Below are 14,915 nucleotides of genomic sequence, written 5' to 3' on the forward strand. Positions count from 1 at the left end.
AATGTACTTTTGAACCCTTCTTTCTCTCTTCCTAAAAAGGATCGGTTATATGCATAATGGTTGTAATTATAGTGTTTTCCTCCTTCCAAGTCCCTCTAAGTCCCTCTCTTTATATGTTGGAATAGGGCTTCGTTCATATGGTCTTTGATGGGGAGGGGGGGTCCTCCTCTTCCTCTATAGGTGGATATTGGACTTCATTCCTAGGGTCTTCGGTATGTGTAATCTACTCTTCCCCTCGGACTGGTTTTATTTTTATTCCAGTTCCAATATGGTCTTTTTTGTGGTTTTCTGTTAGGGGGTATTCTCCACAGAGTTTGTGGTGTCACTCCCCCTGAGTTCCATGACCCTTGTGGTGTCCTTCCCCACTGATTTCCATGACCACGTGGCTCAGCATAGTTTCTTGGGATGTTGTCTTGTCTATCGTTATAATAATTCAACCGTGGTAGCTGAGGTCCCTCTTCCTTCCTTTAGTCCTCCAATGTCTTGCTCTATTTTTTCATTTTCCTTTGTTGCCTTCTCATCTTCCTTTGCTAGCATATCAGATGAGTCTATATACACTGTGAGAAAGCACAATGATTGACTACAGTAAAATATCCCCTGTTAGTAGTACATATTAATAAGGAAAATGGCTACAGTAATAGATAATTGCGGACCATAACAAAAATGGTGAATGATCTATCTGAAACTAACTTTACCTGTGGTCTGTCACCACAATACAACCTGTTGGCTTTCACAGTGATCACTATTGTTCTATTAAAGTTTTACTAAACGCAAAGACCCTGCATTCACTATATCTGGTCTACCACAGTACACAGAAAATGGAAATACAATTATTTTAGTAAATATAAACTGCTAAATACCTTTTTTTCATCAGCAGTCTTATGACCTCTATCAGTGTCCAGCAGAGCACTGGTTAAAGCTTGTAGGAGCAGTTTTCATTTTCCCCTGATTATTCTATGAGGCTGCAGGACCCCTGACCCTCTGTCTGGACATGCTGTTTGGCCCTGTGCTGATTTCATTCACTCTCCCAAGAAAAAAAAAACTCTCTAGCAATACATACCAAACTGAGCATGTGCAGCTTGCCCCCAAGGCTCTGTTCGATCAGGAGATAGATCATGGACTGTGGAAGAAGGGGAGGATCAGAGAAGACAGGATCAAACATCCTTTTTACACAATGCGAACCCCCTAGGTTCCACAGTGAGTATAACAAGCATGCTTTACTGCATATACAGACTGATTTTACTGTTTTTGGTTTAGTAACACTTTAATTATTTACTAGAATTTAACCTAGTTGCAGTGGAATTTATTCTCACATGTAAACACTGCGGTAAGTGCAATTGTTGGCTACAACATTATGGATCCTTGTTAGCAGTGCATATACAAATCAGAGGGCAAACGGCCACTGCAATAGACCATTATGGACTACAACAAAATGGCCACCACTCAATTGAATTCCATAGGACTATATAAGGACAGTTAGAATGCCTGCCGCCTCTCCCCTTATGAAGTCACGTGACCGTGACGTAATGCATAGGGCGTGAAGGGAGGCAGACCAGAAGTGATGTACGTGGAAGTGCAATCAGAAAGAGGAGCAGGTCCCCTAGTGGGTAACGGGAGCTGGAGGAGTCTTGTGGAGGAGAATTGTGATGATTTATCATCGACAGGTGCACATACATCTCTATTGAGGTGAGAGTTCTGTGACCACTGAGGTGTTGGAGGTGGCACTGTATCCATTCCATTATGATTGTGGTTTGAGCACTACTTGAGACAGAGTATACAGTCACCATCACCGAACTGAAATTAGTCACGAATATTTACTGTATATCTATAATATGTATATTCATCCATATCTATATACATTGGCTCCCACTGCTGTCAATCACAGCCAGTGAGCCAATAAAAAGAGAGAGGGGATGGGGCAGAGTAGCAGCTCCGTGTGTGAAGGGACACACAGAGCAGCGGGTGCCCCCATAGCAAGCTTTTGCTGTGGGGGCACCAGACAGGAGGGAGGGGCCAGGAGCGCTGACAGGGAACCCAAGGATCTGGGCTGCTCTATGCAAAACCACTGCACACAGCAGGTGTGTATGGAGATGTTTGTTATTTTTAGAAAAAACAAATTAGGCCTTTAGTATCGCTTTAATCTTTTTATAGCTGGTCAATGGGTCTACTGAAATATGGGCTGTAACACACATTGATATAATTATTTACATTATGCTGTCTCCAAATATATTTTTGAAACAACAAAAAAGAAAAACAAAAGTTCCATATTTATTATGAATTGATGATTTCTGATCCTTTAAGTTGAAATAGTGAAAAGGAGCATGCAAGTAACGACCTACCAACGTTGTGCTGTGCACATCTCTTAACAAATCTTTGGAAGGATCAGAAGTATCATAGCCGGGTGACATCAGTGCTTCTAATAATAGACAGGAAAAAAGTCACCCAGTTCTGAAAATGAAAAAGCTTGGTCACCGAATTATATGTAAAACCAGCATCTTGGAAAACAATCGATCCTGAGAATATTCTATTACATTAACATAATGGTGTCTTGTTTAGTAAAGAACCAAGGCAAGGTTTTAGCATTCCTCACATGGGATTTACTGCAGAAAACCAAATGTTTACTGACAGCAGTGTGTTATTTGTGTTTTAAAGGAGTTCTGTGGTCTCAGCAGACATTTTCACATTTAACATCAGCATTGTAAGAACAATACAAACAATAGTTATATTTGACAAGCCAATATAAGCTTTTTTTTTTTTATATGGAACGCTTCACAAATTTGCGTGTCATCCTTGCGCAGGGGCCATGCTAATCTTCTCTGTATCGTTCCAATTTTAATATAAGTGCAGCCGAAGCAAGCACCCAATATAAGCTTACTGGAAAAATCTCCTTTCATTTTGTGATTGCTGCCTATCGTCTGGCCATTTCTTTCCACACCATCCTATATTGCCGCCTTGCTTTGTAGCTTCTCCTCTGCTGTTTACTTTCCATTTCTAAGGACTACATATCCCATGGTACCTTGCTGCCTGCTAACAATGATTCCTGTACTGAGTCTGCCTCCTGAAACTCCTCCTCCCAGTAGTTCAAGTAGAAATATAGTCAAAACATTTTTTTTCCATTTTGGAGATAGTAAGGAAGTGTTGTAACCCCTGTCAGATTTTTTTTTCCCGTCATCTGTGTCCCATTTTGAAGATTTCCCTTCACTTCCAGTTCCATAGCCAAACAGGAAGTGAAAGGAAATTCCTGAAAATAAGGGAATCCTTTGGGGAACCCCAGAACTAATGTCCCCATTAGAAGGTTTCCCTTCAATTTCTTTTCTGGGGACAACCCAAAATTTAGGATTTTCTTTTACATTTCACTTTCAATAATAATGTACAAATAGAGAGGGTGAATCTCCCTACCAAGGGCACAGACAGCAATAGAAACTGACAGGGGTTCTAATCCATCTCCAATATATCCAAATCTAAAAAAAGGCTTTGCTTTAGTTATACTTTCAGGAAACAGGCTCCGTGAAATGTGTGACACAGCAGTGCCTTCTCACAGGGTATAGTGATTTCACAGAATTCAAAGATGTAAATGTGTGGGGAACTTCACAATAATTATTATTATTATTATACAGGATTTATATAGCGCCAACAGTTTGCTCAGCGCTTTACAATATATCGGGAGACAATACAGCAACAATACAGTTCAATACAAGAGGGTTAGGAGGGCCCTGCTCCTTGGAGCTTACAATCTAAGATGTATGTTTACAAACTTCAAGATCATTCAGATTAATAGGAGTAGGCTAGAAGTAATTACAATACAATGTGAAAAGGAATATTTGATTTTGCCTTTGACCATAGATTCACATTAAGAAAAAAGATCCTTTTTTTGTGCTTGTATAAGACTGCTGTCTGTAAATAGAGATATATTATAACCGGCCATAGATGAGAGAATTTCCAGAATAATTATGTTGTTGTAGACCTCACTATCAGGTATCTGTGGCATATAAGCACCGTGGTCCATAGCACTGTTTGGTTAATATACACACATGTACATGGATGCGGGTACAAGGTCATCATGCAGCCATCTTCATTGTTGCTTTCATCATCCACTGGCTTCACTTGAGTAATTTGATTGTACAGATTTGCCCATATATCTGTGTAACCAAATTTGTTGAAGACACAGAAACCTATGTTCAAGCTAGGAAGTTTTTTACTGAGATGAAGGTGCTATTTATATCTATTCTGCAAACATTCTTCCCACATACCGGGTTTTATTTACTAAAGCTGGAGAGTTCAACATCAGTGGCTAAATGGTTAGCACTTCTGCCTGGCAGTACTAGGGTCGTTGGTTTGAATCCAAACCATGGCACCACCTGCTTGGAGTTTGCATGTTCTCCCTGTGCCTGTGTGGGTTTCCTCTGGGTACTCTGGTTTTTTCCCATACTCCAATGACATGCTGGTAGGTGAATTGGCTCCTGTCTCAATTGGCCCTAGCATATGAATGTGAATTAGGGACATTAGATTGTACACCACTTGAGGGTTAGGGACTGATGTGAATGTACAATATATATTTAAAGCACTGCATAAATTGACAGCGCTATATAAGTACCTGAAATAAATAAATAATAAATAAAATCAGGCTCACTTCTGCATAGAAATCAATTAGCTTCTAACTTCAGCTAGTTCAATTAAGCTTTGGCAATAAAACTTGGAAGCTGATTGGCTTCTATGCAGAACTGAACCTGATTTTGCACTCTCCAGCTTTAGTAAATAAACCCCACAGTGATATATCAATTTTGTAGGCCATTTAAATTCTTCTCAACTGGATGGAAACTATGGTTGTATTTGTCAGTATATGATGTCTGTTGCACCAGTATAATAAAGATTGGCTCTTAGATTTTTTGATGTGCGAGAATAGGTATTTACTTATAGAATAGTTTATATATTAACACATATTATATATCGTGTTATTCATCTAACAGTACACTATTTACTTGAAAATGTTATTCTGATGTTTTGCCTACCTGCTTTCAGGAAAACCTTGGATACCAAAAAACAAGCCAGTTGATCCAGTTTTAGAAAGTGTCACTCTGGAGCCAGAACTGGAAGAAGCTTTAGCCAATGCCTCGGATGCTGAATTATGTGATATTGCAGGTAAGTCTATATGAGGACTACATGTGAGTGTAGGGATTATAACGGTGTACATGAAAGCCCTTGGTGATATTGGCACGTAAAATGACATTTTTCTTCTTACAAGAAAGCCAAATAAGTATATCTCTAAATACCAGATGAAAATTAAAAAAAAAAAACTATCTTAAGTTTGGTAAATTTATTGTAATTAACTATGGATGAGATTTACTAAAACTGGTGCTGATTGTGGTAGCCAATCAGCTTCCAACTTCAATTTGTTTAATCTTTGGCAATAATATATGAAAGCTGATTAGTTTTTATGGAGAGCTGCACCAGATTTTGCTCCATGAAATTTTAGTAAATAACCCCCTATGTGTTAATGCTTGGTCGGTTTAGATAAAATCAAGGTGCTGTTTCTCAGCAATGTGACTCTGATACCTTGGAGGACTGAAAAAAAAATCATACACAAAGCCTTTAGTATTCAATAATGATATGTATTATTGAATTGTGATCTTCACAAACTCTAGTTTTCTGATTTAGGTTTACATACATACAGTATATTAAAGAATAGTTTCATGCAACCAGTGAAGCCAGTCAGTGAATTACCTGTAGCATTTCAAATGTGCTAATATCAAAAAACTAGTCCTGTATAATCCACTAGAACCAGATTTACAGTTTATTAAAGAAAAAACTTTTTTTTTTAGTTTTGGATAGAGTGGAGATGGATTACAACACCTATTAGGTTTTTATTGCTGTCTGTGTCCCCTATTAGAGACATTTACCCTCTCTATTTATCTTGTTTACCGTTATCACTGAAAGTGAAAGCAAAAGAAAATCCCAAAGTTTTGCCTATAGTTCTAATTTAACCTCCCTGGTGGTATTCCCGAGTGTAGCTCGGGGTAAAGTTTCAGTACCAAAAGCGGTAACCCCGAGCTACACTCGGGCTTACCATGTGGCGTTGCACAGGGATTCCCTACAGTGCTTACCTTGTCCTTCGCTCCCGCGATGTGTCCCCTGCAGCGTCCCTGGCCATCTCCTGCGGCCGATGCCGGCATCTGGCTTCCGTGTTCCGGTCCCGGTAAAATTTTTTTTAAAACTATTATTTCATAGCAAAACATTCCTGTATCAATGCATTTCACATACATTTTGTCCCTACTGCTTTGTCCTTTGCCCTGCCTGCATTTTGACTGTTCTTTCTGCCTGGAAACTTAGAAAAGTCCATGGCGTCCAAAAAGCGTCCCTTTAGGTCAAAATCGGTTTTAGACCGGCTAGAGAACAGTGATAGTAAATCAGAACCACTTGCAGAATTAAGTGATAATGATTCATGGGGGAAATTCGTCATCAGACACTGAAAACGATTTTGCGACTTTGCTCAGTGATGTACGAACTTGGCGCTCTATTTCAAATTTCAGTGTTTTTGGTTTGATTATATTATTGAATTAAATTTATTATGATATTATTTTTTATGAGTATTTATTAAGTAAGTAATTACTAAGAATTGCAGGCCTACAATACATAACACCAAATTTCCATGCAAAAAAATGGTACCGCTTTTGGTACAAAATTCCTGACATAATCATACCACCAGGGAGGTTAAGAGAGCTCCCCCAGAAAATAATTGGGTTTGCTGAGGTTCGGCCTAAGGAAGATATTCAATGTTACAGCTTGTCTCTTAGTATTTTGTTGTAACAAATTTTTGCTTTTTGATTACTCTTGAAATGGCTGCTGTGACAGAGTTTGCCTGTGCCACAGCATAGAAAAGGATTTTGTGTCACCCAGGGTTCTCATCAGTGCAGGTTTAGGGGCTGCAGGATGTGGGTTGCAGTTTTCTCTTGTATTGGTAAATCCTGGTATGGGTTCTGGAACTAGAAATTTTGTAGAGCATTAAGTGGGATGAAGCCTTCAACCTTGGCTCCATATTTTAATGACGACCAGCACCTGCTGATTGTGCAGGTATGCACAGCCCTTATAGTAGGAGTACAGATTATAGCTCAGGTTTCACAGAATGTGGACCAGTTCAAGGTGTGCACCAGTAAGCATAGTCATGTTGTGAGACAAAGGGCCTAAGCTATAGACCAGAGAAGTGGTGCTGTTGGAAGAAGCCAGACGGCTAGATACACATTTGCTTTGTTTTGAAATTATGTTGTTGGAAATCCCTATGTGGGAAATGCTGATAAAAGGGATATTTCTTTTTAAAAGTGGGTGAATCAGGCCTTGAAACGCAACCATGGCACCACCTGCCTGGAGTTTACATGTTCTCCCTGTGCTTGCGTGGGTTTCCTCCAGGTACTCCGGTTTCCTCCCACACTCCAAAGACATGCTGGTAGGTTAATTGGCTCCTGTCTAAATTGACCCTAGTATGTGTATGTATGAATGTGAGTTAAGGACCTTAGATTGTACACCCCTTGAGGGTTAGGGACTGATGTGAATGTACAGTATATATGTAAAGCACTGCGTAAATTGAGAGCACTATATAAGTACCTGAAATAAACAAATATATCGCCATTTGTAGACTTTCATGTAAACCAATTAGCATACACGTATTGTGATTTTTTTTTGTAGCAAGGACATGTAGCAGAATACATTTTCGCCTAAATATATGAAAAAAACTAGATTTTTAATTTTTTTTTTACTGGATATGTTTTATAGCAAAAAGTAAAAAATATTTTTCTTTTCAAAATTGTTGGACTTTTTTTGTTTATAGCTCAAAAAATAAAAACTGCACAGGTGATCAGGAAATGACATAAATTTAATTTATGATCAATGTTGCATGACCACGCAATTGTCAGTTAAAGTAAAGCATTGCTGCATCGGAAAAAATGGCCTGGTCAGGAAGGGGGGTAAATCCTCTGGAGGGCAGGTGGTGTAGCCTCCCTGGCGGTATTCCCGAGTGTAGCTCGGGGTAAAGTTTCAGTACCACAAGCGGTAACCCCGAGCTACACTCGGGCTTACCATGCGGCGCTGCTCTGGGATCTGTTCTTCTCTTACCTTGGCCTGCGCTCCCGCGATGTCCCTCCTGCAGTGTCCCCTGTAATGTCCTCCGGCGGATGCTGGCATCTGTCTTCTGGGTTCCGTCCCCTGCGACGTCGGGACGTACGGGGGACGGAACGGCTGGAAATTTGAAAATGACAAAAAGTGACATTCACTAAAATCACATAGTAAAACATTACTATATCAAAGCATTTCACATACATTTTGTTCCGAGTGCTTTGTCCTGTGCCCTGCCTGCATTTTTACTGTTCTTTCTGCCTGGAAACTGAGAAAAGTCCATGGAGTCCAAAAAGCGTCCCTTTAGGTCAAAATCAGTTTAGACCAGCTAGAGAACAGCGATAGTAAATTAGAACTACTTGCAGAATTGAGTGATAATGATTCGTGGGGAAATTCATCATCAGACACTGAAAACGATTTTGCGACTTTGCTCAGTGATGTGCGAACTTGGCGCTATAATTCAAATTTCAGTGTTTTTGGTTTGATTATATTATTGAATTACATTTATTATTATATTTTTATGATTATTTATTAAATTATTATTTATGATTTCGTGTTTCAAATTTTAACATACCCGGGATGTCTACTAGACTCTTGTTCGGACAGATTTCAGTGAGTTATTCCTAAAAATTACAGGCCTACAATCAAAAAAAATACATATTTCCATGCAAAATAATGGTACCGCTTTGAGCACAGAAATATGACCAGAGACTGCGGGCATAGTACAGGAGATGACCAGAGACTGCGGGCATAGTACAAGAGATGACCAGAGACTGCGGACATAGTACAGGAGATGACCAGAGACTGCGGGAATAGTACAGGAGATGACCAGAGACTGCGGACACAGTACAGGGGATGACCAGAGACTGCGGACACAGTACAGGAGATGACCAGAGACTGCGGGCATAGTACAGGAGATGACCAGAGACTGCGGGAATAGTACAGGAGATGACCAGAGACTGCGGACATAGTACAGGGGATGACCAGAGACTGCGGACACAGTACAGGAGATGACCAGAGATTGGGGACATAGTACAGGAGATGACCAGAGACTGCAGACAGTACAGGGGATGACCAAGAGACTGCAGACGTAGTACAGGGGATGACCCAGAGACTGCAGACGTAGTACAGGGGATGACCAAGAGACTGCAGACGTAGTACAGGGGATGACCAAGAGACTGCAGACGTAGTACAGGGGATGACCAAGAGACTGCAGGCGTAGTACAGGGGATGACCAAGAGACTGCAGACCTTTAGGAAGGGAGGGGGAGCGGGTACCTGAATTTGACAGATACTCGCTCCCAATTCTGCAGACTTGTCCTCCCTTTAGTGTGGGCACCCGGCTGTGTCCAGATGTGCTGGGTGCCCACTGCGCATGCACGAGAAGCACTGTGCTTTGTGAATGGCCCGGCGTCTTCTGGGACCTGTCGTGTCAGAAGATGCCGGACAATTCTCAAAGTGCAGCGCTTCTCGCGCATGCGCAGTGGGCACCCAGCTGTCACAGCCGAGTTCCCACACTAACGATGCCAGCGTGGGAAGACTGCACAGCGCTGGACCGAGGAACAGGTAAGGTCCTGCTGCAGAGAAGAGCTGAGTGGCCGGCTCTGTATTCTGACACGGCAGCGGTGGAAATACCGGACCGGCCGCTCCATATTCGCTCTATAAGATGCACTGACATTTCCCCCTTTTTTGTGAGGGGAAAAAAGTCTTTATGGAGCGAAAAATACAGTACTTGGCGTCCCCTCACAGTACATTTACTGTGGCCGAGTGGCATGAGCAGGCAAGATAATGTATATGTACGTTATCCAGCTTTCTCCGGGTTAGGAACGTGCAGCGCAACACTCGTGCAACCGCTGCAGACTGTGGCTTCTGGTACCTGGCAGCTTTAAGTGACCCGGGGATCATATGAAAAGCTGTTATGAATGAATGTCATTCATAACAGCTGTGCTTTCTATAGAGTGGTGCAGTGATTAGCCCACAGCTATCACACGGTACATGGGCCATTCACAGCACCCTGTGCCATGTGATTAGCTGTAGTCAAACACAGATGACTAGTAATCACAGCTGTTTTGAATGTAAGCTATTCATGACCGTTCAAATCACTGCTTTTACAGTAATCATCATTTTAACTGCAAACTGAATTAAAAAAAAAAAAATCCCTGATCACCTCCCCCCAGAGTAGTACAGTGTTACTATGGTGACACTGAACTACTTTAATGAAAGTGTGCAAAAAAAAGATTAAAAAAAGGGAAAAAAATGTTTAAAAAAATTAAATAAATTATTTAAAAATGTATTGTTTTTTTTTTTTTTATCATACTGTCACCAATCAGTATCCCTGATCACACCAGTCATATGATGACTCTGTACTGCTCTGGTGACAGTGTGTAAAAAAAAAAAAAAAAATTCATTTTCAAAACATTGTGACAATAAAATTACAACTTCCAAAAACTCGCATTCCTCCTACTAAATACCGCAAAATGGGTTGATATGACAATTGATACTGAAAATAGCTGACAACTATTTTTATAATCTATTATCAGTTATGTCGATTAGTAGTTTCAGCCCTAGTCCTGTTGATGGACTCTCACAGGCACCACAACAATAAAAGACAACTTATGTTGCCATTGTTCTCTCTAACACTTGTACAAATTTGGGTTTAGCGTGATGTGAATTTTGTGTGAAAATATAATTGTTTCTTCTGAGAAATGGAAAATAAAGCAAAAAATGATGACACATGCTCAGCAGATAGAAATGATCTTGCCCTGTAAGGGTTGAATGTTCTGTTCAGTTTATGCTTTTGAATCTGGAGTAGAATAACATTGTTTCTGCCAAAATCTTAATGGACTTTTAATGTGGTATTCAAGTTTAATTATATTTGCAAGAATATGAATATTAACTCCAGCTAGAACATTGTGGTGTATGTGGATCAAGCTGTGTTATACTTATTGTTGCCAGACACCTTCCCGGTATAGTAAGATGGAAAAAGAGTAATGGAGTTCCCTGTACTGTCCTGTGCTGGATGTTTTCTACTGCCAACATTGTGCCACAGTAAAAACAGTTCACTTCTTGTTAGACAAATGTTGTGCAGATTACAGGGGGCATTAGGGCTCGTGTCAGCAGGCATTGTATTTCTGAGTTTAATGTACAAGTGCATGTCAAACACAGATCAGCAGATCCCCATGTTTTCAATGATGTAGTGTGGGTGACAGTTCTGAGATGTGCTGGCTCTGCTTTGCATTGCTTTTCATTTCTTAGGAAGTAGCCGGTTCCCCTGACATGCTGTACATTTACATTGCAGGCAAAGCAGGTCAAATGGAATGTATGTCTGTGCCCAGACTATGCACACTGAAACATTTATATATTCTAAACAAGCAGTAAAAGAACTTTAAAGGCCTATTTATACTTGTCAATTGTACTTGTCCATTTTGATGCAGCAAAACACCTGCACTCTGCTGCATGTAAATGTTGCCCTCAGTATGGTAACCACTGATTCCACTGCTCTCTCAAACCTCCTACTCTGCCTGCCTGCAACTGACATCTGTGTTCTGTTGCCCTCGGTAACCACTGATTCCATTGCTCTTAAACCTCCTACTCTGCCTGCCTGCAACTGACATCTGTGTTCTGTTGCCCTTGGTAACCACTGATTCCACTGCTCGCTCAATCACTAAGCTATTTTACATCACTGAAATTATCCGCTTTGTTAGATTTTTTTTGTAACTGCTGTCTATACTTGTCTATATTAGGTTAACTTAGTCTCTTAGTGCCTTAGCTGAGATCAAACACCTTGCCTTCTTTCTTGTCCATCCTGCTTGCAATTTGTTAAGGGCAGAACACCTCCGCCATGTGTCATGTATTAGCTCTTAATTGAACTATTGCCTAACCTCCCCCAATCCATCCAAGTATAAATTCAGTACAGTCCTTGGGGTTACTGGCAAGGGGACAGGCTGGCCATTCCTTGAGCAAAGTGCATGGCACTTTGAACATGGCACTTTAACTAAGGCAAGTACAAACATTAGTGCTCCACCCCAAGTAGTCTGCAAGTGCTCTTTCCTCTATCATCTCTTTCCATTAGCCTTCCTTTGTTACTTCTCCTCTCTCCAGCATGCTCTTACTAACTTTCTTTTTTGCTATAATGCCCTCTCTCCTCAAACTCTCTCTTCTTTACCCCTCCTCCCCACACCACAACCTGTACATATCACCCTCACTTCTGCCCTCTCAATATCATTGCACTTATCTCCTGCTCTCTCTTAGCCCACATAATGTCACCACTCCAAAATCACTGAGGCATTTGCCCTCATATAAATTCCGCTCCCACCTCACCTCCCTCACCCTCCTATTACTACTAACTTCTGGAGACATCGCCCCAAACCCTGGCCTTCCACCATCAAACTCCAGGCCACAGAAGCAGCAGCCTCCCTTCTCTGGCTTTATCCGCAACCCTCGCTCTCTTATTTTAATTCCCCTTCTTCCACGCACCAACCCCTCTCTCTTATGTGCCCTCTGGAACACCCGTTCAGGATCTAGCAAACTTTCTACTATCAATGACCTCTTCCTCTCCCACTCCCTCACCCTACTTGCAATTACCGAAACCTGGCTCCAGGATTTCGACTCTGTCTCCTCAGCTGCACTCTCCCATTGTGGCCTCCTCTGGACTCACTCACCCAGACCCAGTAGATGAAAAGGGGGCAGAGTTGGACTTCTTCTTTCCCCACAAAGCACGTTCCAGGTTCTTCCTACACCTCCCTCTCTGTCCCTCTGCTCTTTTGAAGTGCGCTGTATTCGTCTCTGTTCTCCTGTTTGTCTGAGGATCGCAGTCACCTACCGGCCTCCTGGCCCAGTTTCACGCTTTCTTGATGGCTTCTCGGCATGGCTACCATACTTTCTCTCCTCTGACTTTTACATCCCAGTCAATGTTAACATCTCAGCCACTTCTCAACTACTCAGCCTAACTTCTTCTTTTAACCTAACACAATGGACACAATCCACCACCCACTCTAATGGCAACACCCTCTACGTACCTTGTATTCTCCCACCTATTCACTCCCTGTAACCTTTCTAACACCCCTTTTCCTCTCTCTGATCACAACTTTATCAGCTTCACATTCTCCCTGTCTCCTACCTCCCATGCCTCCAACCAGCAAACCGTTACCTGTAGAAACCTCCACCACATCAGCCCTGAACTTCTTCACTCTGCAATTGAGTGCCTCTATGATACAATTGCACTGCTGTCCTGCCCTGACCTGGCCACATCTGCCTACAAAAACTATCATCCTCCCTGGACGCTCTTGCTCCTCTCTCTACATGCAGAACCAGGCCTCACCTGCCACAATCCTGGCAAACAGATGACACCAGAAGTCTCAAGAGATGCAGCCGTGCATGGCGTAAAACTAAATCCCTGCAAGACTTTACCCTCTACAAATCCGCCCGTCTCAAATACAACTGTGGCCTCCACGCTGCTAAACAAACATACTACAACACTCTCATCAAAACCCTCTCATCCAATCCTCATCAACTCTTTTCTACCCAAAATTCCTTACTCCACCCAACACTGCCTCCACCCACCAACTTACTGCACAGGAGATTGCCAGTCATTTCAGGAACAAGATTGACACAATTTGTGATGATATCTCCAGTGTCAAGCTTTCTCCTCCAACCAACATACCAGGCCCAACACCACACTCAACACTCTCCTCCTTCGACCCTGTTACCACCGAGGAAGTTACCAAACTCCTTTCCAAGGCTCACTTCACCACCTGTCCCCTGGACCCTGTCCCCACACAATTATTGCAGCCTCCTTCCTGCTCAATCCTAAACTCTCTAACCCACATCTTCAACCTCTCACTCTCCATAGGTACCTTTCCCTCCCCGCTCAAACATACACTGGTTACCCCCATACTTAAAAAACCCTTGCTGGACCCCACCTGTTTGAATAACTTTAGACCCATCTCCTTGCTCCCGTTTGCCTCCATGTTTCTCACAACCACATGAACTGCTACCTCATCGATGACAACCATCTTGATCCCCTACTGTCTGGCTTCCGCCAACAACATTGCACTGAAACTGCCCTACTAAAACTCACTAACTACCTACTAACTGCTAAAACCAATGGCCATTACTCCATACACCAAAATGGTAAAATGACAGTACTTTTTTAAAAGGTTTACGTTTAGTAGTATATTAAAATTTGATTTATATTAAATACAGATGGGTCCTGACATATGCGCTTTAGTTTAACCACTTCCTGTTTGGTCTATGTACATAAACCATGGACAGGATGCTTGCCGACACGGCTGGATGTTTCTGAATGTCATCAGAGGCTCGTGAGCGGCTCAGAGTGTGCGTTTGGGAGCCCCTGATTGGCTTGTCCTCTGGACACAGTGGATCACATTACCGCTGTGTCCGGGTTATCACATGGTCTTGTATCATGTGATTGCAGTGTGCAATCACAGCAATCATATGGTAAACAATAGAAACTAAATGTAAATATCGGTTCTCTCTCCTCTCACAGCCCATCACTTGCTGAGGCCTGTGAGTGTACACTGCCTGTCACAGTGCATGTACACTCACAGACTGCATTGGCAGCCATCCCCAGTGTCCTTGATCACTGCCCCAAGTGTAGTACAAATAAACAATGCAGCCAGCTTCTGTCACCTGTTCCAGTGTCATCAGTGCTCATAATACAACCTCCATACACCATAACAAAGTTCTGATCACCACCATTCACCATACTAGCGCCCTGGTCACCACCATACTAGCACCCTGATCATCACCATATGCCATACCAGCGTCCTGATCACCGACATATGCCATACC

The 14,915-nt window shown here is 42.0% G+C and overlaps 1 protein-coding gene and 1 non-coding gene across 3 annotated transcripts in view; one reads left to right on the forward strand and one right to left on the reverse strand.

The window, feature by feature from the left end:
• TMOD1 (tropomodulin 1) overlaps positions 1–14,915 on the forward strand; it is a 119,304-nt gene that overhangs the window by 65,160 nt on the left and 39,229 nt on the right. For both annotated transcript variants that reach the window (XM_089652746.1, XM_089652747.1), the window contains exon 4: positions 5,020–5,139. In XM_089652746.1, the coding sequence (XP_089508872.1) occupies positions 5,020–5,139 (120 nt within the window). The remainder of the gene's footprint in view (positions 1–5,019; positions 5,140–14,915) is intronic.
• On the reverse strand, positions 2,754–2,860 carry LOC149446272 (U6 spliceosomal RNA). Its single transcript, XR_016306223.1, has one exon. It is a non-coding gene; the product is annotated as a U6 spliceosomal RNA (small nuclear RNA).

Source organism: Staurois parvus, unplaced genomic scaffold (genome assembly GCF_062004578.1).
Source record: "Staurois parvus isolate SC_StPar_1 unplaced genomic scaffold, SC_StPar_1.0 ptg000692l, whole genome shotgun sequence".
NCBI classification, from domain to species: domain Eukaryota; kingdom Metazoa; phylum Chordata; class Amphibia; order Anura; family Ranidae; genus Staurois; species Staurois parvus.